This window comes from Lepidochelys olivacea (genome assembly GCF_965140295.1).
Source record: "Lepidochelys olivacea isolate rLepOli2 genome assembly, chromosome: 5".
In the NCBI taxonomy this organism is placed as follows: domain Eukaryota; kingdom Metazoa; phylum Chordata; order Testudines; family Cheloniidae; genus Lepidochelys; species Lepidochelys olivacea.
In genome coordinates, this window is record NC_140415.1 from 34,368,697 (window position 1) to 34,393,202 (window position 24,506).

General features: G+C 39.6%; 1 protein-coding gene across 4 annotated transcripts in view; it reads right to left on the bottom strand.

Annotated features, from left to right (window-relative positions):
* Positions 1-242: 242 nt before the first annotated feature.
* The window catches only part of ARL15 (ARF like GTPase 15), a 335,565-nt gene continuing 311,301 nt past the window's right edge, over positions 243-24,506 (bottom strand). For all 4 annotated transcript variants that reach the window (XM_084629128.1, XM_084629129.1, XM_084629130.1 and 1 more), the window contains one exon: positions 243-4,123. In XM_084629128.1, the coding sequence (XP_084485254.1) occupies positions 3,971-4,123 (153 nt within the window). In that variant the 3' untranslated portion in view covers positions 243-3,970. The remainder of the gene's footprint in view (positions 4,124-24,506) is intronic.

Here is a 24,506-nt window from a genome sequence, read left to right on the forward strand (position 1 = left end):
TATGTGTAGTCCTGCAATAATTCTACGGTATATTTTAAAAATATTTCTGAAACAGCAAAACTCACTAAGAAAATAAACCAGCTTGAAATACCAATTGAATATTTATGTTTTGCATAGATACGTCATATTATTCCAAATTAATCACTAGTTTTGACCCAAAAGTACATATTTTGAAAATCTGTTTCAAGGTGATGAAAAATGCACTTCCAAAAATTAATATTGAAAAGATTCAAGCTTACCACTTCAGTTCTACTCAGTGTTTATTTTCATATTTTGATCGTGGAAATCATGTATAAATCAGACATTACAAGTTCCTCTGGTCTTGCAGTTGTCTACATGAATGGGTCAACTACTAAGTATAGATGATGTATTTTTAGTATAAAATCAGGATAATATGACATTTAACTATCAACCAATACTCAATTACAGAAAAGATACAAACTTTTGTAATATAAATTAATTGCCATTACAAAAAGGCAACTGTAGTAGCTAATAAGGTACAAAAATCTGTAACTTCTATAAATATAATGAAACGCCAGAAACTAAATGAAATACATCACAGATTTCTGTACAGCACATTTGAATATGCAAACTAAGACACATAGCACATTATACAGCAAGAAAGACTATCAAAAACACTAACAAGGATTTCCAACACCACTGCAAATTCTGTTAGTACAAGTACAGGACATAACATGGAAGCGACAAGATGACCAGCTCAGAACTGCTAGACAAAGGAGGACAGTTGTAAAACATTAGGCGTCAGACAGAAGCATGTCAAAAACAGCTGTTGTTGGATACTGATTGATAATGTTTTTATTCTGACTGCTGAAACACTGCAGACAGACATAGGTCTGAGAAGCCGCCCAGTGTGGGCACATCCACACACACAAAAACACACACCCAGAAAGTAATTTAACAGATGGCTAAAGAACATTAAACCACAGTATCTTTTTTTTTTTAAAGACAATATTCACTGTTTAATGAAGTTGCATGGAAAGTAGCTAGTTCCTAGTGATTGAATTTATTTAATCTAAACGATGGATACACAGGAAGAGAAAATAGTCATTGAGATTGGTCATCTGAATAAAAAAGGTCTGGTATTCACAGATTCTGTATTAAGAATATTCAAGAACACTTTAGACAGAGTGTGTGACATGAACTGCTATGTATTTTTTAATCCCTCCATAAAAAAGGTGAAAGTGTTTAACGTTTAAAATCTACAAATCCATTATAATCCATTCACAAACAGAATCACATTCAAAGTAATGTTAAACATCTTTCCTGAATACTTAAACAGTTACGAGGTATTGTTTCAACCTTTAGTAGAGAGTGATTACTAAGAATATGCACATTGAAAATCATTACAAAAAAATTTCACTGCGCCTGTGCAGTTGACATTTTCCTAAAGAAAAGAATTAAACATCAAAAGGTCCTAATATACTGTATAAGGGAGTATGGCTAAAGCCATATTCTGATTGGCTAGTTGGGCCTTTTTGATGTCACTGCTGTGTAGCACTTTCCAACAGTGCATAGTTGAGATTTCATGACCAAACTAATATCAAAACCCCTATGACCTTTGCACCAAATTAACTGTTGGTGTAAATTAGTAAGAAGTAAGTGGAGTTGGTCTCATTTACATCTGTTGTGAATTTGATTAATTACATCTAATATGGGCCAGAAGGCAGAAAATAGTAAAAAGATTGTTCCTCCCACCCTCTAATTTTAAACCAAAAAGCAGCTAAACTTTAGAATGCTACCTTTTCCCTTCCTCTTGCCCCCAGAGTGGGCTTCACTTTTGCATGTAGCCCACTTCCCCTTCTTACTCATATCCTCCTCCAAACAGATTCTTTTGCAGACACCTGAGAACTTTAAATTGTTTGTGTTACCTGAAAGAGTGAATTGGAAGCTCTAAACTAGATCCCAATTCATTTTTAGTTCAGGTAAAGGGAGCCCACTCAAGGTGCCTAGCAATACCCGAGGGGGAGCAAGCGTGTCCCAATTCATAGAAGGAGAGTTGGGAGCTGGTTTTGAGTAACATGAACAGTTTAAGTTCCTGAGTATCTGCAGAAGAGGTGCCTTGGGGCAGCACATGGGTCAGAAATACATAGATAGGGGAAGAGGGGGAGAGGAAAGTGTCAGTGAGCCCAGATGCTCTCTAGGCTGCAGATTCTAGCGCTCTGGTCACTTTCAGCTCTCAGTTTCTACTACACAATTAATCCAGAAGTTACTCAGGAACCCCCATTTAGTTTTGATTATAGGAAGTGAGTTGAAACAGCCTCTATCAGGCTACACACTTATATTGAAATGTGCCTCAGGGAAGCAGTTCACAAGTGACGGAAGAAGTGATCCAAATAGTTCAAGGAAACTTTAAAAAGGTAAAAGTTATAGAAACCAGTTAATTTAACCAAGAGTACAATAGGGAACCAGCTTTTATAGGCTCTCCCTCACGATTTTTTCTTATCCTCAAACTAGTTATAAACTAAAATAAACTTAAAGAAATGAACTCCTTTCAGAGTGAAAAGACACGTTGAATAAAGCTGTGAAAAGTAGGTCTTCTTTTAAGAAGATTTTTCAAAACCTGAAGCACAGAATCAAGATGGATATCTATACCCTCAGTATGCCATTGCAGGGTATGCATCAAGCAGGGTATTGGTGGATGTGGGCAGCTAACTGGACAAGGCACAACCACCACCGTGTGTACCAAACATCTACTGATTTCTACACCCTCTTGTGATATCTGGTTTTATTATAAACCAATGAACTGAGAAGCTCATTTGAAAAGCAAACTGATTTACATCATTTTAAAACTGCCAAAAGGCATGCAAATGTTGCAAACCTGGGGGGGGGGGGGGAATGGGGCTAAGGGGTGGAATATGTATTGCATTCCTAGAACTGAATGGAGTTTTTCCATTTTTGTTCAAAACTGTGGTTCTGATTAATAAACTTTTTACTAACTTTCAGTCCTCAGCGAATTTCTGAAGGCATTTTTTAAAGTCCTAAAAATAGGGGTTTATAACAGGAGATATTATAGAGGCAGGAGCACAGTTGTGATAACAATACTACTTTGAGTGAGAGATACAGCAGATCCCTTAATTTAAAACGGTCACACTTCATGCTATTTATATAGCAGAGATCCACATCGGAGTTAAAATACATATACTCTTGCTGCTCTTCGATGAGAGTCACTAAAAAAAACAACAACTGGTAAACTTTATCCAACCTATTTAATTTTTTAAAAAATATCATCTACTTAAGTTGTAGCTGCAATTTTATGCAAGCTATTTTTTATAATCCAGATAATCCAAAACCCATAGCAAACACACAAAGCACACGCTGTGTTTGTGCCTTATTTCCCCTTACTCCCTCTAACTTGACTGCTTGTACCTTTGAAAGGGTTAAAAATTAGATTAGTAGTCAACCAGCAAGGTATTTGTATTTTCATTCAGTAAGACTTCAGACTCGATTTTGCATCAAGACATTTCCTTGCTTGTAAGATGATTTACTGGTACTCTGACTGGCCATCCTTTCCATATAGCTTGTTTGCTGATCCCAAGGACATACACACACAGTAATATCCACAAATTTTTAATGACGCTTACTTTTCAGAAAACATAGTTGGTGGTATTTTTTTTCATCCTTTACAGACTGTGACTTTGTGCATGCAGAATTCCATATCAAGAATGTTTTTATGATAATGCAGGGAAAAAACATGCAGTGAGCAAAATTAGTGGTGCACAAAGAGGAACTCCCTATATTTCAGTAGCGTGATGACTTAACTGGAATAATCATATACCCAATACCAATCATATACAGCGCATTTATTTTAACAAACAGATCTTCTGCACTAAATGAAAGTTTATATTTACTGTAAGCCATAACACAGTCTCGATACCAAATCATAATTAAGCTGGGAGCAGAATAAACAGGTTCAATGATGACTGTAGAAGCAGTCCTCTTTCCTAGCTTTTCACATTCTTGAAGGCTCAAGCTCTCTCTCTTCTAGCAAATTTATCAGAAGGGTGAAGCTGTCTTTTACTGCTTCCATATCATCCAGGGAGCAGGGTTTAAGAATCCAGCGCTTTCCTCGTGCAAGTGGTTCAAGTTCAAAATATTTTTTGATCTATTTTAAAAAAAAAGTAGAAAAGAGGAAAAATTAGTATTTCTTTCATATTACAGCTGGTCTCTTAGAAAATAAAATGTAAAAAACCCCCAGAGGACACTCATTTTTAGAATCACATCCACAGCTGTTCTTATACTACAGGTTATACGTTGTGACCGGAAAGTGTCTTCTTTAGGGGTGAGTGACCTGCTTTGCAAGCCACCATTCGACCAATACCTCTAACAGCATGGGAGGTCTGAGAAAGAATTATATGCACTTAAGGCACAAAGTATATTAAGCAAGTGTTCAAAAAAGTCAGAAAAATAACAGCAAGCAACTTTATAAACAGCTGGGCATGTACTTTAAAATCAACTTCTTGACATGCTGTACCATATTGTTATTGGTAATCATCTGTAACTACCTGATCAACCAAAATATGCAACACACAAATTTTACTGTCAAAAAATTCCCCAAACTTATGTACTTGATTCAATGGTAAATTACAACAGAGGTTTCCTGGGAACCTCAAGCAACTGACTGCTAGATGCAAACGACTTACGCAACCAGTTGGCTCATTTGTCGCTATACATCGAAGCCTAGGATATTAATGTTGTCAAGGTAACAATAAGTATTATGTATGAGAGATGCTGTCTTTGTCTCTGATTGGCATATAGCATATTCTAGGTACAATAAAATTAAATATTAGTATTACCATAATAGAACAGTGGTTTTCAACCTGTGGTCCATGGACCCGTGCGGGTCCACAGACTATGTCTAAGATTTCCAAAGGGGTCTGCTCCACCATTTGAAATATTTGAAGGGGCTGCAAATCAGAAAAGATTGTGTGTGTATGGGGGTGGGGGTGTGTGTGTGTATGGGGGTGGGGGGGTGAGAAAACCTGGATTTGTGCTGGAAATGGTCCACCTTGATTATCATGCACATTGTAGGGAGAGTGGTCACTTTGGATAAGCTATTACCAGCAGGAGAGTGAGTTTGTGTGTGGGGGGGCGGAGGGTGAGAAAACCTGGATTTGTGCTGGAAATGGCCCAACTTGATGATCACTTTAGATAAGCTATTACCAGCAGGACAGTGGGGTGGGAGGACGTATTGTTTCATGGTCTCTGTGTGTATATAATGTCTTCTGCAGTTTCCACGGTATGCATCCGATGAAGTGAGCTGTAGCTCACGAAAGCTCATGCTCAAATAAATTGGTTAGTCTCTAAGGTGCCACAAGTACTCCTTTTCTTTTTGTGAAGACAGACTAACACGGCTGTTACTCTGAAGCCAGCTAAGCTGTGAACCTTTTTGACTAAATTAAATCTCACTGCGGTATTTCTATGCTAGTCATGTAGCAAAGACATGAAAAAACTGTAAATACAACTTTTAATGACAAATGTTAAGAGCATCAATGTACTTGAAAGAAAATATTTGGGAAGATGTAGCCCCTAGTAAAGATTTCATTGACATTCATGACAGCAGCCATAAAGCACTTATAGACAAGTAAGGAAAGCCAGGTATATGTTGGTTGTTCTTCCCAAACTCACTGAAAGGCTTTTACTTCTTTTAAACACAATAGTCTCATTGTGGTTTAAGTAAATTATCAAGAAAAAATAGGTTCAATTAATTCCTTGGTCTTTTTTAGAAAAGAAAAGAAGTATAATAGCTGGTACTTTTCAGACTATTTTGATCAGTGGATTTCATTAAGCTGTGTTTGTCAAGGAAAATTCCAACATACTTTTTCCTTAGTCAGTATTTGATCCAGAAAACCTACCAATGTCTGACACGTCAAAGTGACTTTTATCTTATATATATAACTGCAATTACATGCATCAGTGTTTGCTATTGTCCAAACACCAATAGAAATATTTTGTCTTTACAAAGTTTAGTATGAACATTCTTGTACTGAGGAATGTTTTTGCAAGAAATATTAACTTTCCACTCTCATAAAGACAGCCAGAAACATGCATAATAATAGTAATTATTATTTTTATTTGTATTGTGGTAGCAACCAGAGGCCTCAATTAGGGATCAGAAGCCCTATAGCACTAGACTCTGTACTCATTAACTAAATCTTCTAAAGACTAAACAAGCTGTACATTCTCCTTGAAGCTCTTCAAAATGTCCCTACAATTGCTTTGTTTACCTGATAACCTAATTAAATACTAGAAGCCTGTAGCTTGTAGTAATTCTAGCTTGTAGTAATTTTATTAATTGACATAATCTGAATTTATGTACTGTTGTGACAAGATACTTAGACGAAGTGCTAGACAGAAGTCAATATTAGAAATATTACAGCAAGGTAGGAGAGATTACTTATCTACAATAATCTATAAAGGTAACTGTATTACTAGGGATCTTGATCATAGTTATCAGAAAAATGAATATTTCTATTTAAATAAAGAAGTGGGAAGAGCTACCCGTTTCAGCTCAGAAACAATCAAACCTAGATTTGTCAAACAATGCAGAATCAGGTTGGTAACAACCTAGAAAGATGGTGTAAAATCAAGAATAGAGAAAGTGTAGGAATACTTACCTATGAACAGCAGTTACCAAACCATTATTTACTGTGTTTTCGCTTAGTGTAAAATGTTATTAAAATGATCACCGATAGTACAAGTTTAAAATTTGCAATAACACTGCAAAAATTTCCTAAAAATCTTGAGACAATTAAGGATTTTAGAACTGAATTTTTAATACTATTAGAATACCTATTTCATATCTTTATTTTTAAACCTACATATCAGTGTGGTAAATCATTAGAATATTCAGTAATCTAGTAAAGGTATGTATGTTGAAGTCTTTCATATATTAGAAATTATACTAGAAGTCAATTTAGGTCAATGTTTAAGCAAAGTACACTAACCAAAGGATTTGAGTACAAGGGTATAAGAATGTTGTAGTTTGTTTCGGTAACTGCACTCTTTGAATGCTAAGTATGGAGAGGAAGTGAAAGCTGTACAAAAACATAACAAATCAAGGTTTCATTACAGCCACTTGATAAAAGGACCCTGCTGGTGTTAAGCTGACAAATATGGCTGAGTAACGTGAGATTTTCAGACCTACAGAATGCCTACCATACACCCCCTACTGGTAGACCACTGCAATCTGCCCCACTGATTACATACAAGTCTTAATGTACAATCCTATTTATACTAGATGCTTGAAATAAGGCCAACCAAGGCTGATTATCAAAAGGTAAATTGCATTTTAATGATGGAGTCCTTGAGCTTAAGCTTCAAAATTTACAATCTATGAAAACGCACATGGAAAAGAAATAATGGCACCAAGCACACTAGCACTTTAGTCTTCATGCAACTTAGAGCAAAAGTAACAACTACTTACCAGGTCATACTGTTGTCAAGATGTACAAAATGATTTTAGGTTACATTTCAGTGACTGTATGTTCCAAAACAAAGTCAATAATGGAGTAATAAAACAGGGCAAAATTCCCTTTGGTAAATTGGTATCGGAAAAATTGTTTTCTTGACAAAAATTGAAAATCCCATTCTTTTAGTTTTTTTTATTTCTTGGTATGTAAATAAAATATAGAAATTAAATTAACAATCTGGCACAAATATTCTGTGTTTGTGAGGCTGATCCATGTTCCAAAATATCCATAGCCAGAGAACCCAAATCTTGGTGGCTGCTGAAATAAGAGGAAGCTGATCATTATGCAGTGGCTTTTGGAGTAGGAACCTCTGGTGATGACACAACAGAACAGCTGTTTGGAATACCCATAGGAGTGCAGCTATTCTGGGGACAGCCATAGAGAAAAAGGCTTGCTAGCTGACTTGTCTCTAACCCACATATAGAAACGAACTATAATTAGCCTACCCCTACTTTAGATATTTAACAACAGTGGCATAGAAGTGATCTTCGGACAATTCATTGTACGTTATTGCATTCTCCAATGTAAGATTTACACTACACTGGATGAACCTCAGTAAGTCAAGGGCTTTGGGAACCGTTTCCACTATTTTGAAGTCTCGGGAAATTAGTTTGCGTACACAAACATTTCTCCTATAATTCAAACCGGTGTTTGCCCTCTTATATATACAAAGCGTGATTCAATTCTAAAAACAAATATTTTCAGACTAAAAAAGAAGCCTGCACTATCCAACTGAGATAAGACAGTGACTCAAAAGCTAGATTGGCACAATTAGGTGCCCTGTGATGTGTATATGGTCTACATTTCTGTTGGAATTCTCTAACTTATCTCCCCTCCACCATCCCCTCATTTCTTTGTATTTGTTTTCAACACTGTCTTTCCTTCATTTTCACACATTTATTCCCAAAGGGAATTTTTCTCTCTGCTCCTATTTTCACAACTCTTCTAGACATGATGGAACCCAATCACCACCAAAATGTCTGAGTGGGTTTGAAACTACGTGAACAGCTTACTTACCCTAGTTTTTGCACAATCTCTCATCACAGTAGGACAAAAGTGGTCATTTACTAGTAGGAGCTCTTCTGTCTTCTCCTATTGCCTGAATGATGAAAAGGGTCCCTTCCTGTCCATGGGATATCCAAGCTGAATATAAAGCTACAAACACGTATCCTTCACTCAGCATACAATTATCTGTCTTGAACTGGCATTTTAAATTACTTACAACAGGACTACGAAATTTCTAAAAACTGAGGTTAGAAAGAAATATGATGAATTAAATGCACATCACTGTAAGACTTCTGTACTGTTTTCTAGTGCTCCCCATTATGGGTCTTCATCCCACAATGGGGCCTTGTCATGTTGCAAAAATTAAGTTGTACTGATACCACATTCCGTAATCAATAACCCTCCCCACAACACATGTACAATATTATTTTCTCCCACTTGAATACACTAGAAATATAATTCTCAAACTTTGCTTTTTCCAACTTGTAGATTAAGCAAAAACTAGCAAAGATTCATGCCCAGATCCTCAGCAAGTGTAAATCAGCACAATGCTATGGTGTTTGTGGTCCTACAGCAATGTACACAGGCTGAGTATCTGGCCCCAAAGTTAATTTCATATGTGACATTACTAACGTGCATTTATTCTCTTCAAACAGCTCTAAGATTAATTTTGAAAAACCGTCACAAATGAATTAAATTGTAGCAAGGGCAATTTAGGTTGGACATTAGGAAAAACTTCTTAACTGTCAGAGTGGTTAAGCACTGGAATAAATTGCCTAGGGAGGCTGTGAAATCTCCATCATTGGGGATTTTTAAGAGCATGTTGGATAAACACCAGTCAGGGATGGTCTAGGTAATACTTAGTCCTGCCTTGAGTGCAGGGGACTGGACTAGATGACCTCTCGAGGTCCCTTCCAGTTCTATGATTCTGTGAATCTGACAGTTTTTTGGACTATTGGATTTGTGTCTGCTTATCCAAAAAAAAAATAAAAATAAAAATGGAGGGCCATATCCAGCTTCATCTAAATGTCAAACTATCACGGTAACGAATGTGCTCATGTGCTATATTCAGTTAGGACAACTCAGGAAAAAAATTGCTTTAATTGTAGTGATGGCTATGAATGTATTTCAGTATCCTTTTACATAAAAAAAATCATGCAAATAGACAAACCCACTGAACCTTGTTTGCAGCCTCAGCTAAAATCCAAGTTAAAATGTATTTCAATCATTTGAAAAACATGTCCAAAACAAATGAAATCCTTCAAAAATATCAGAGTTGAGGAAATAATTCTTTCTTATGAAAGAATCCTATTATCACATCGTTACCGTGATAGTTAGAGCTGTTTGAAGAGTTCTGCTTCATTGCTCAGTAGGTATAGTAGACTGTCTCAATTTCTCTCCAATAGTTGAGGGGAAAAGGAAAGATTTTGATGATAGGGAAAAATAAATAGAATGCTTGCAAAATTTTTGTTTTTCAATGACCTGGCCAAGAGTGACATTTATAGGAGGCTCCTTACCTCAAAATGTTAAAACTAATTCAGAACTGATCAATATGTACTTGACATATTGTATTTGGATTGGACTCCACTGTTGCGTGCACATGTACACAATGGAGATGAGGTTAAAGTGCTCTTAAAATCTGCCTCTAACAAATTTATAAATTTAACTAGTTCTGTTGCTGAGTTTATTGTCACTCTGATTTCTGAATCTGTGAATGTGAAGATCGAACTTAAAGCATTTAATTACAAAGCATAAAGATTTTATGATAGAAATCATGTTACTGAGTTTTTATTTGTTTTTTAAATAGGACCTGACATGCTTAAGGGAAAAACTTCTGTATTTCTGAGTAATAGCAGTGGCACTGGTAGACATTGCTCTAGGTTAAAAAACAAAAAAACATTTCCATCCTAACACTTGTTTTCATAATGCTCACAACTAGTGAAGGGCAATAATGGCTATGAAAGGGTTGTGAAATTTGTGTTGCTAGGTTACTTTGTATGGTTATGAAGCATTTGAAATTTTGCCTTTAGCAAAAATAGTAGGTCCAAAAGCTTTTGCAAATGGGTTTCTGAAAGGTATTTCTAGTTCAAAATTTTTCATGTAAGTTCTACTACGGCCATGGCTGACAATTCTGACTTGTGAATTTTGACTGACAGGGATAGAGGAACACACATGCACTTCACAAATCATTTATGAAGTATCCAATTTACACAGTGCTTTACGGAATAGATGCTCTCCTCCCTCCTTCTTATCATTCGTAACCTCCAGACTCGACTCTCCTGAACTTGACCTTCAGATCATAAGTGATTCAGTTGTTTGCCTGCATTTTATAGTAGAATCTGAAGTGTTTTCAAGGGAGAGAGAGGATGCTTGACAAATGAGAATGGAAAGACTGTACTAAAGAGTGCAGCGTGGTACTGGCAAACCCAAGTGTGGGAGACTAAAGAAAGAAAGGAGAAGAAGGTGACAGTTGTGAAGAGTGTGGGGAGTGGTGGTCACAAAAAATGTCCAAAAAGTCACATCAGATAGAACAACTCTGGTCTATCATGATAAGCTATATAGGCAGGTATATACAGAGATACACAGACACATTAGGACATGTAAGGAGGGCTGACAGAGCAAGGGACCAAATTGGCACAGAGATCTGTATTAGACACACTGTTCGGGCCAGGACATAGGTCCATGTTGAGGAGTTGCCAGTATGTCAGCTCTTTCCACACATCCACTTAAGAAGGAAATTGATTTATTTGGGTATATTGTGCTAAGTTGTTCACAGAAAATAATAAAAGATCAGGTAGTTGGTACAAAATCTTTGCCATAATTTTTTTCACCAAGAATAGCCTATTTTCCGAAAAATCCTTTGATTTTAATTGTCGTGGGCATGCTCGAGTCTCTCTCAGACTACTGGAAGTCACTTAGATAATACGATGAAGAGGGTGGTATAAGCAGCTACAGAACAGAAAAAACTGTTGGATGCACAGGAAAGAAAAATTCTCCATATGCAGCCAACCTTTTATGGGGGAGCCTGAAAGATGACTCATTCAAATGGTTTACTGCCTCCTGGTCAATGGTGACAACACCATCTCATCTATTTGGGAGCGGCATGTGAGAACAGTCTCACCACCCATTAATAGTAATGCAATTAAAGGGCTGTTGCACAACTTCCTCAATCCCCAAACTCTATGCTGAACAGATGAGTTCAGCACAGCCTTAGAAAGAAAGGATTGTTATTTCATACAAAAATCAGGAGAAAAGAAGTTACAAATTTGTCAAAGGGAAACAAAACTATGCCTCTCAGAGACAGCACTGTTTTAACAGATAGTACATTGTCCTGGTTTCTAAAATCAGTTCTCCCACTGGCAAGTCACTTCACCTCTCTCTCTCTCTGTTTCCTCCTTTGTCTCAATTGGGGTCTCTAGGTGCTACTGTAACACAAATAATAAATGACAATTACATAGTGCAAATTTCACTGCAAGGCTGAACAGATCTCAGGTCAGTCCGTAGTGAATTCTAGTTATTGTACTGCCTTTAGAAATAACACACCCTTAGAAATGTATTAGATGTATAGTATCAAGTATTAGATGGTAAAAGACCTATACATTGTAAAGCTGATCATTAGCAGTGACTAAAGCCAAAGACATTCAGAACACTTGACATCCTACTTTTCCCCCCCATGTATGGCATACCCACATAATATATGTGAACTATTTTTGAAACAGCTAAGCAACCACACATGCCTGAGGGACACCATTAATGTACTCAGATGCATACTACTTTCATATATGTCCTAAGATAGTTTATTTATTTTACATGTACAAATACATGTTTTAAATTGCATATACCCCTTTAAGAAAAAAATTACTTCAGTGTGTGCAAAAATAATTGTACAAGAAAGATACTAAAAACACAGAACATTTACTAATTTCACTATTTGATTTATTTGGCTTGACTACTATCAGGTTTGATACAACACAGGAAATTAACACTGGCTTTTTAAAAATCAAATCTTTCTTACTCAAGATGCCCTAAATGGGTTATATTTGACTTTCAGTTTGTTTTTTTAGTCAGATTGTTGGTGTTTCATGGCTTGTTCTATTACAATGTGAAAGTTAAATACAAAGTAGAATGTTCACTTTGGCAGGAAAAAAATTCTCGTCTCAATTTTGGCTTTAGCTATTAATATAATCCTAACCTCAGGAATACTACTTATACAAATATTTACCTAGTAAATACACCTATGGTGTAGAATGTCCAGTTAAAATTATCTTTAATTATCCAGAAGTCCAGAGACCAATCTGTGATGTAATACACCCCATATTCGCATCGTACACACTACTGAAATTATCTTCGTGTATGCCTTGTAAATTATCATTTGAAAACTCAATTTGCTGCTCAGTATCATCCTGGTAAAATGTGTGTGGAAACACTGTATGTGAAATTATAAGACTCCCCTGGATGTTATTAACCCATGTTCCAAACCCCACAGCCCTGCCCAGGTAGAAGTCAGGTCTGTCCTAAACAAAGGAAAGAATGTGTGCTTGCCTTAATTTGCATTTAAGCAGTAAACATCCTTCCATATTTACTGTCTCCTGGGTCTCAGCTGGGGATTGAAACTATAAAAGGAGGGACAAACTCCGCAATGCACCCCTCTCTCCCCCGCCCACTGCATTCACCTCACTTGAAGAGACAAAAGAAGCAGCCATTGGATGCTGGGGAAGGGGTCCTGACCTATAGAGTCTGGTCAGTAAGACTTCTGAAAGCATGTGAGAAAACTCTGCTTTGAATTTAACGTAGTTTGTTAATTTAGGCACCAGGAAGAATTTTATCTTTATTTTTCTTGTAACCATTCCTGACTTTTGCACCTCATTTCTTATACTCATTTAAAGTTCATCTCTTTGTAGTTAATGAACTTGTATTATTGTTTTATCTAATCCAGTGTGTTCAAGTTGAAGTGTCTGGATATCTTCATCTGGGGTAACAAGTTGTGTGCATATTATTCCCTTAAAGGACTAATGAGCAATGTGTTTGTGCTATACAGGAGAGGGCTGGGAAGTACAGGACATACATTTCAGGAGGAAGATCCAGGACTGCGGATGGATTGGGGTCACCCTGCAGCATAACCAAGGCTGCTAAGAGCCAAGGTGCGGCTGGCTGACTGTAGCACATATTGAGACATAGCTGGAAGTAACTAACATGATGAAGGCTGTTTGTGAGCAGTCCAGGGTGGAGGCTACAGCAGTAAGGCATTGTAGGCAGAGGTGACTCAGCTACTTATTAGTCGAATTGTACCCTGGTATGTCTCACAATCCCTACTATGAGGTCCAATGACATGTCCAAAACAAAGCTTTCAGTTCTGATCTTAGTTAAATGGTGTATAGTTGTGTTTTCTAAATAGCTGCCGATGCAGAAGAATTACTGCATTTGTCTATACACGTGTACCTATCTCGAGTCAGAATAAATAGCATTCAGACAGAGTGCTCATGTTCAAAAGCCCCAAAACACTTTATGGACTTGTATCTGACCTAAGAATAAGTTCCTAAAAGTCCTGTGGATTCCCATTTTTATAATACATAAACTGATCTAAGCAATGACTTAACATATGTACAAGGTAACATTTTATTGATCACCTATTTGAATTATATATGCATCATAAGAAAGTGTCAAAATAACCTTAGATTTTGTGCATTATTTGTGTAGTTATTGAAGTTAAAAATTCTGTGCAGTCATGCAACTGTAACCAATGCTCACTCAGTATGGCTCTCTGTCACCCTCAAGTGCCTGGCCCTGAAAAATGTTTTGAGTTTGCTACAGCCTTTGTGCTAATAAAGCTGGCTGTTTTAGTTCAGACAGGAGAGGTTCACACTTTTGATCCCGCCTGTCAACAAACTACCAAAGGAGTGTGTGCTACAAAGAAAAAGTACTAATTTTCCAAAAAACTGAAAAAGAAAATAGGCATTCATTAAATAGTTTGATTTCAGGAAGATGGGAAATAAGTGGAAAAAACCCTTTAAAAGAAAACCACCATCAGGGTTTCATAGGCAGATTGACGAAGTTATGTTTCAAATGGGGAAAAAGGATGCTGTTGTCTATGTTTTTCTCTCTCTGTCATGGCACCTGTAAGAGAACATCTCTGCTTCAAAATAAAGAAATTACAGGTACTGCAGTCATCAACACGTGAAGCTAATGAGTCAAGATGAACCCCAATGGACAAAAAATTTTATTCAGCCCAGATTTCTTTTCCTAGCAACTCCCTTCCTCTCCACTCATCCAACAAATATCCTGGCTAGTGGCAACCAATGGCACAATGAAGCTATAATGTCTCTTCCACATTACTTTTCTTTTTTTGCACACAATATAAATCCAAACCCTACACACTTACAAATTAAGATTCATCAATATTAAGGTCAGAAGGGACCATTATGATCATCTAGTCTGACCTCCTGCACAACGCAGGCTACAGAATCTCACCCACCCACTCCTGCGATAAACCTCTCACCTATGTCTGAGGTATGGAGTCCTCAAATTGTGGTTTAAAGACTTCAAGGAGCAGAGAATCCTCCAGCAAGTGACCCGTGCCCCATGCTACAGAGGAAGACGAAAAACCTCCAGGGCCTCTGCCAATCTGCCCTGGAGGAAAATTCCTTCCCGACCCCAAATATGGCGATCAGCTAAACCCTGAGCATATGGGAAAGACTCACCAGCCAGATACCCAGGAAAGAATTCTCTGTAGTAACTCAGATTCCATCCCATCTAACATCCCATCACAGGCCATGAGGCATATTTACTGCTAAAAGTCAAAGATCAATTAATTGCCAAAATTAGGCTATCACATCATACTATCTCCTCCATAAACTTATCAAGCTTAGTCTTGAAGCCAGATATGTCTTTTGCCCCCACTGCTCCTCTTGCAAGGCTGTTCCAGAACTTCACTCCTCTGATGGTGAGAAACCTTTGTCTAATTTCAAGTCTAAACTTCCCAATGACCAGTTTATTACTTGAATTGTTGTATTACTTGAATTGTTGCTTAAAATTGAAATTACCCTATAATTAGATAGCTGACTAGTGCTTACAAATGATAAAAGTCAAAAGGGTTATAGTATGTAATTAGCATGATTGAGAATATACTAAAATGATGAGCCTCCCCACTTCTAGTACTTCTTGGTAATGTACTTTTAAATATGACTAGCTAAAAGGATCTTACCTTGGTACAGAATAGAGTTAGTTAAGAAATGTTCTGTACACGAAAGAAGTTAATGAGTTTAAGTCCCAAACTCACATATCAGAGACAACCAATTATCGTGTCTGAAACACAGGCTTGTAAAACTATCAGTTACTTGTAAAATGGTCTGCTACACACGAGCAAGATGTTGTTTAAATGGCCTAATTGACTAGATGCATTCACCATGAAATTGATTCCTTTAAAGCATTATTTTTTGAACTTGATACAAGTTAACTGCATCGACTGAAAATGGGAAAAAAATCTGGCATTATAAAGTGTAGGTTTCAGGTATGAGTTCAGTGTTTTATGAGGTCGAGGGTTACTTGAATGAGAAACTCATCAAGTACAGACAGTCATGTCTAGGGCAGTAACTGAAAAGGTTTAATACAATTAGACTATTCTGCCATTTCTATGCCAAGATGCATGGTATAAGATACAGTGCTATTCCACCAGAGCCTGTGCAGCTGTAAAATAGCACAAAGGAGGTAAGCTACTGGATGGAACATCTTTCAGCTAAGAGAGAAAGATCAGAATAAACCTTAGAGTTCCTATTTTACTACAGCTAGTGAAGTAGCATCATATCACTAATATTGTGCCTGACTCTTTGAAGGACATTAGCATTTAAGGCTTTTTTAATAACTGAAATGTCGTTTTATTCACGTTTTAAATTTAACTTAAATTACAAATTACTAAATTGGACAGGATACCATATATGCATTCAGATCTATTGACCTCTGATCACTAAATAAACTAACATTTTCAGATTAATTTTGTATGTTAAATTCAATGTGCTGGCTACTGAAAAACAGTATACAATTTACAAGGTGTCTAAATACTATCTCCACATTGCTATTAATTCACTGATGCATTGCCTGAACTACTGGAACTCCTTAAGCTAAAATAATTGACTTTGTATTAGTTTAATTCATCATTCTAAATTTACTTTGTTCTTTGGAAATGTTCTAAGGAAACATTTCTGACTGTCCTATAAAAAAAGAAAAGGAAACCACTTAGTTTAAAGTATTGATAAAGCAAGGGTAGTAATCTGAAAAAATAATAAATGGATAAAACAAATGCATTTTATACGTTGGCCCAGAGGTACTGGAGTAGCAAACTGTGCTATCAACTGTAAAATTCTGATTTGAGAGCAGATTCAAATTCTCAGGTTCCAAACTGAAGGATTTGTATGTTGTGAACAGTATGCTCAGTACCCATCCAAGAGTGCCGGCCACATTGTTCTTCTAAGACCAGATGTAGACGGAGTCATAGAAATTACAGTGTCATCATCTGGTCTTTCAGCCTACAGGCAATGTGCCACAGTGGAAGGAATCAAAGAGGAAGTCAGAGTCGTAAAGATTAAGGCCAGAAGGAACCACTAGATCATCCAGTCTGACCTCCTGCATCTCACAGGCCACCAGCACCACCCAGTAATACCCACACACTAAACCCAACAATCAAAAGGAGATCAAAATATTACAGCCCACCGGAGAAGACACTATTATGTGACACAGACAAAGAACAGGAGGGCCCAAGGTGCACCAGCATTCAAGGCCCCTGCAATAGCAAGTGACCCACATGCTGCAGAGAAAGACAACCCTCCCTCCCCCCCCACGGTCACTGCCAATTTGACCTGGGGAAAATTCCTTCCCGACATCACATATTGCCATCAGTTAGACCCCGGGCATGAGTGCAAGAACCAGCCCCAAGCACCTGAGAGAAAGAGAGAGAGAGAGAATGTTCAGTACCACATCAGAGCACTGGCCCTCCCTGTCCAATGCCTCATCTCAAGCCATGGCCATCCCTGATGCTTCAGAGAAAGGAGATTAAAGAAACCATGCCAGAATACAACAGGTAAGTGGGGAAAATCTTTCCTGACTCCATTATTCCAGAAGCAGTCCTACCAGTGCCTTGCTCAATGGCATTAATACTTTTCTCTCTCAACTGAAAGTGCCTTGTCTAGTACATTCTAAGTTTGCATTTGCCTTTTGCACACTACATTACACTGGAGGCTCAGGGTTATCCTGTGATCAACCCACACACCCAAGTCTCTCTCCTCTGTTGCTTCCCAACTGATGAATCTCCAGTTTGCAGCAAAAAAATTTCTTATTAGACCCTAAGTGCAGGAGCTTGCATTTTGTACTACTGAATTTCATCCCATTTCAGTCATCCTAATCTTCAAGGTCATCCAGATCTTCCTGTATACTATTCTGATCCTCCTCTGTATTGATGATGCCTTCCAACTTCGTATCATTAGCAAATTTGATGATCACACTCCTATTTTTTGTGCAAAGGTAATAAATAAAAAATATTGCGAAGAGATCAGCAAGGAAAGGGGTTTAACTGTTTTTAAGGTATTGAAACATTGTTTTTTTAAGCATCTTGGAACTGGCATTGCGTTAAAAGGTAAAATAGCTGCAATTTTTTTTTTAAGTACATCAAAAGCTAAAGGCCTGCTAAACAACCAGCGGGGGCCACTGGACAATCGAGATGTTAAAGGAGCACTCAAGGACGATAAGGCCATTGCAGAGAAACTAAATTAATTCTTTGCATCAGTGTTCACGGATGAGGATGTGAGGGAAAGTCCCAAACCTGAACCATTCTTTTTAGGTGACAAATCTGAGGAATTGTCGCAGATTGAGGTGTTGTTAGAGGTGGTTTTGGAACAAACTGATAAACTAAACAGTAATAAGTCACCAGGACCAGATGGTTCTGAAGGAACTCAAATGTGAAATTGCAGAACTACTAACTGTAGTTTGTAACCTGTTTAAATTTAAATCAGCTTCTGTACCAAATGACTGGAGAATAGCTAATGTGATACCAATTTTTAAAAGGGCTCCAGTGGTGATCCCGGCAATTACAGGCCCATAAGCCAGACTTCAGTACTGGGCTAATTGGTTGAAACTATAGTAAAGATCAAAATTGTCAAACACATAGATGAACATAATTTGTTGGGGCAGAGTCAACATGGTTTTTGTAAAGGGAAATCATGCCTCACCAATCTACCAGAATTCTTTGAGGGGGTCAACAAGAATGTGAACAAAGGAGATCCAGTGGATATACTATACTTAGATTTTCAGAAGTCTTCGACAAGGTCCCTCACCAAAGGCTTTTAAGTAAAGTAAGATGACATAGGATAAGAGGGAAGGTCCTCTCATGAACTGGTAACTGGTTAAAAGATAGGAAACAAAGGGTAGGGATAAATAGTCAGTTTTCAGAACGGAGAGAGGTAAATAGTGGTGTTGTCCAGGGGACCAGTACTATTTAACATTCATAAATGATCTGGAAAAAGGGGTAAACAGTGTGGTGGCAAAATTTACAGATTACACAAAATTACTCAAGATAGTTAAAGTCCCAAGCAGACTGCAAAGAGCTACAAAAGGATCTCACAAAACTGGGTGACTGGGCAACAAAATGGCAGATGAAATTCAGTGTTGATAAATGCAAAGTAATGCACATTAGAAAACAATTCCTACTCTACAAATAAAATGATGGTGTCTAAATTAGCTGTTGCCACTCAAGAAAGATCTTGGGGTCATTGTGGATAAGTTTCTGAAAACATCCACACAACGTGCAGCAGCAGTTAAAAAAATGAACAAAATGTTGGGAATCATTAAGAAAGGGATAGAAAATAAGACAGAAAATATCATATTGCCTCTTGAATACTGCATGCACAGTTGTGGTCGCCCATCTCAAAAAAGATCTATTGGAACTGGAAACAAAAGGACAACAAAAATTATTCGGGTATGGGACAGCTTCCATATGAGGAGGGGTTAATAAGATTGGGACTTTTCTGCTTGGAAAAGAGACGACTAAGGAGGGATATGACAGACTTCTATAAAATCATGACTGGTATGGAGAAAGTAAATAAAGAAGTGTTATTTACTCGTTATCATAACACAAGAACCAGGGGGTCACCAAATGAAAATTAATACGCAGCAGGTTTAAAAAAAACAAAAGGAAGTATTTTTTTAATACAATGCACAGTCAAACCTGTGGAACTCCTTGCCAGAGGATGTTGTGAAGGCCAATACTATAACAGGGTTAAAAAAAAAGAGCTAGGCAAGTTCATGGAGGGTAGGTCCATCAATGGCTATTAGCCAGGATGGGCAAGGATGGTGTCCCTAGCCTCTGTTTGCCAGAAGCTGGGAATGGGCAACAGGAGATGGATCACTTGATGGTTACCCATTCTGTTCATTCCCTCTGGGGCACCTGGCATTGACCTCTGTCAGAAGACAGGATACTGACCTAGATGGAACTTTGGTCTGACCCAGTATGACCCTTCTTATGTTCTTAAAAATTTGAATGCAAGTGGCAGTACAGCAGCAGCCTGAAGGTCTGCCAACTGAAAAGTAAAAGTTTGGAAATGGACTTTAGGGTTCCAGATCTCAGGGTGCTTGAGGCAGAACACACTCAGCAGTAAAATACTGACATTTGCCTCAGGAAAAAAAAAACCCAAACAGTTCATTTCCTCTCTTGGTAAAAGTTAAAATGGATTAATTGTGGCATCCAGCAAAAGCCGGCTATCAAAATGATCAGCTGGGTTTAGGTTAAAGGTAGATCCACAGGATGAGCAAGTGCAATTGGGCCTTCTTAAGCAAAGTTCCTTCCACTGACCAGCACACTGGTTTGTAGCATGACTGGGTCTTCATCTTTAAATCTGTGCTTGGATGAAGGCAGGTCTGTTTATTTTATACAAACATATGCAACAAAATAACCCTTCTGATATAAGTTTACTTTATTAAAGTTGAATATAAATGAAATATGTAAGGCTCACAGTATTGTTAAAAAATTAAACCCCCATTCTTCTTAGGCTTAACTAAATCTTATGCAGTACTGGCCTTACCATGAGGCAAACTGAGGCTGTTGCTTCAGGTGCCAGACTGTGGGGGGGCACCACTAGGACCCAGAGTGTAGAAAATTGTGTCTGCTGCTGGTGCATATGCAGTGATGAGCTGCCAAAATCTTAACAACTGGTTCCTTCCTCACCCGGTTGAGGGGTCGTGGCCCACCCCCGCCCCCCGGGACTCCTGCCCCATCCAACCCCCTGTGTTCCTTGACACCCCCTTCTGGGACCCCTGCCCCATGCACCCCCCTCCCCTGTCCCCTGACTGCCCCCAGAACTGAGCAGGAGGGTCTCATGGGCCACCGTAGTGGGTTCCCACCCCGCCCCGCCCCTAAGAGCCAGAGGGACCTGCTGTGGGGCGAGGTGGGGAGTCCCGGCGGTGCTTACCTGGGGCACAGCTCCCAGGAAGCATCTGGCAGGTCCCTCTGGCTCCTAGGGGCGGGGTAGCGTAGCTAGGGGAGGAGCAGCTGCTGCCCCCACTGATCACATCAAAAATGGCACCTTAGGCACTGACTCGTGGATGCTCCGGGGCTGGAGCACCCATGGGGAAAATTTGGTGGGTGCAGAGCACCCACGGGAAGCTCCCTGCCCCGTCCTGTGCCCAGCCCCAGCTCACCTCCACCTCCTCCCCTGAACGCGCCGCCCCGCTCTGCTTCCCCGCTCCCCTGGTTTCTCGTGAAACAGCTGTTCGCGCGGGAAGCCGCGGAGGGCTGAGAAGCAGGCGGCGGCTTCGCCCTCAGGCCCAAGGAGGCAGAGGCGGGGAGCGGTTCCCCTGCGCATCCCCATCCCGGGTTACCTGCTGCAGTACAGGTGGCACTCCTCGCGCCTCCCCCCCCTCCAGCTCACCTTCGCTCCGCCTCCACCTCCCTGGGCCTGAGAGCGAAGCCGCTGCTTGCTTCTCAGCCCTCCCAGGCTACCTGCACAAACAGCTGATTCGTGGGAAACCGTGGGGGCGGTGGAGAAGCAGAGCGGGGCGGCGTGTTCAGGGGAGGAGGCGGAGGCAGAGCAGAGGTGAGCTGGGGCTGGGCGGGGAGTTGCCTGTGGGTGCTGTACACCCACCAATTTTCCCCATGGGTGCTCCAGCCCTGGAACACCCAGGGAGTTGGCGCCTAAGGCGCCACTTTTGGCCGGTTCTTAAATTTAGAAGCCCTTTTAGAACCAGTTGTCCCTTCTAAATTTAACAACCAGCTCCAGCTCACCACTGTGCATATGTATTCTCTCTGCTCTAGATGCACAGAGATGGTGGAGTGCTGTGCTGGAAGAAGGAGGGCACAAGAAACGTAACAGGCAGGCAGGAGAAAAGGTGAGAGGGAATAACAGAAAGCAGCAGGAGCTGCAGGGAGAGAGAGGAGGGGGAGCCTCTTAGGTACCTCTCTAGCACCCCCAGGAGCCTGGACTGATTAACATTAGCTTCTTAGGGAGCTTCCTATTTCCTGCTGCTTCCCTGAACCCACTTGAGGAGAACAGGCAGTCAACTGAAGTAGTAGGAGTCAGTGAGGCCCTTAAGACGCTGATATCTTCCCTCCTCAGGCCCTGCTACCAGCCTGCTTATTTGTCCCCTTCAACCGAGTGTTGAGAGCCACTATAGGTGGCACAGAACAGAAGTCATGAGTGAAAGAAGAAAACGCCCCTCTGGGGCAGCATTCAGAAAAAGAAAGCAAGCAAAGGAAGCTTTTCCATCTAAGCAGGGAGGAACTCTCCTGAGATACATAGACACAAATGTTCACGGTGAGCCTTCCAGCCCCAGTGAGGATGTGAATGGTGAGGAGATGCCTGATCTTCCAGTTAGTCAGAGTGCAGGTGACCTGGCAGCTACTGCAGCATCCATATCTCCATCTCAAATGAATGTAGCCATGCGCATTTCTGAAGAAAAGTGTAGCTCCGAGAAGAGTGTGGTAGAGGCACAAGAAACAGCTGCTGCTGAGTTTAATTTCTTAAATCTAGATGATCCAGGACTGTGGACCCACTTGAGCAGTAGCCTGAGGGACTTCCTTGTACTGCATGGGCCACAGCAAGTGAAAAACTTCATGTTCCCCAAAGACAATGAAAATCGAAGTTTCCATCCAACACATTATTGGTGTGAAATCCCCAATAGTGACAAAGTGGAGAGGCCATGGCTTATGTACTCAAAAACCCAGAATGCGGCATACTGTTTTTGTTGCAAACTCTTCCAGTCTAATGTTCCAGCCACATTGGGTTCTACAGGAACAAAGGACTGAAAAAATCTGGCTAGAGATCTGGCATGCCATGAGACGGCAGCAAATCACCAGCGAGCATTCCATAGGTGGAAAGAGCTTGAGATGAGACTAAGGTTAAAGGCCACCATAGATGATCAGCATCAAGAGAAGATTGCATCAGAGTCTCTTTACTGGAAAAATGTTCTGAAAAGGTTCATTGCCATTGTGAGAATGCTTGCTACCCAAAACCTAACACTGCATGGCACTTCAGATTAGCTGTAGGTGCCAAACAATGGAAACTTCCTTAAAATTGTGGAACTGATGGCTGAGTTTGATGCTGTACTCCAGGACCATCTAAGAGTCACCACCCAAGAAATGTACACACACTACTACCTTGGAAAAACAATTCAAAACGAGATCAGACAGTTACTGGCAACAAAAGTCAAACAGAAGATTGTGACGGATCTGAAGTCAGCAAGATATTACTCTGTTATTCTGGACTGCACACCTGATATCAGCTATATGGAACAAATGTGCTTCTTAAAAAGCTGGAAGATATGGGAATTGCAATAGCTGACATGAGAGGTCAGGGCTACAATAATGGTGCCAACATGTGAGGAAAGAACAGAGGAGTGCAGACACGGATCTGAGTGTTAAACCCTTGAGCTTTTTTTGTCCCATGCAGTTCTCATTCATTGAACTTTGTGGTCAGTGATGCAGCATCAGCTTCTAGTGAGGCTGCTGAATTTTTTAAATGTAATTCAAAGCATCTATGTATTTTTCTCTGCATCAACTCATCGATGGCAAATTTTGAAGCAACATCAGGGAACATCCTCTTTGACACGGAAACCACTGAGTGCAACACGATGGAAAAGTCGAGTGGAGATGACAAAGACTATCAAACACCAAACTGGGAAGATAGATGATGCCATAGTTACCATTATGGAGGATAATGCTATGACAGGAACTGCTTGTGGGAGAACAGTGGCAGAGGGAAATGGAATCACCAGAAACATACATAACTTCACATTTCTGTGTGGCTTTGTGTTGTGGCATGACATACTGTTTGAAATAAATTTTGTAAGCAAGAGACTACAACGTGTTGACCTTCATATATCTGGAACAATGGAACAACTGGACAATACAAAGTCATACCTACAGTCTTACTGGTCAGATGAGGGATTTCAAAACATTCTGAAGAGTGCACAGTAGTTGGCAGAGGAACTTCACACTGAAGCTCTTTTCCCACCCATTCAAGAATACAAGAGTCACTGAAGATGACAACATTTTGATTACGAGGCCTGGGATAATCCCATAAGAGACCCCAAACAACAATTCAAATTTGAATTCTTTAACCAGGTGCAATACAGTCAGTTGAACATTTCATGCAGCTCACGGAACACAGCAGTATATCTGCGATGTTGTATGATATTCCAAAACTCCTCACTATACTTGAAGAGGAGGATGTGGAAAAAGCTAATGTACGCAATGCTTTTTTTGCCTCTGTCTTCACGAACAAGGTCAGCTCCCAGACTACTGCACTGGGCAGCACAGCATGGGGAGGAGGTGACCAGCCGTCTGTGGAGAAAGAAGTGGTTCGGGACTATTTAGAAAAGCTAGACGTGCACAAGTCCATGGGGCCGGATGCGTTGCATCTGAGAGTGCTAAAGGAGTTGGCGGATGTTATTGCAGAGCCATTGGCCATTATCTTTGAAAACTCATGGCGATCGGGGGAAGTCCCGGATGACTGGAAAAAGGCTAATGTAGTGCCC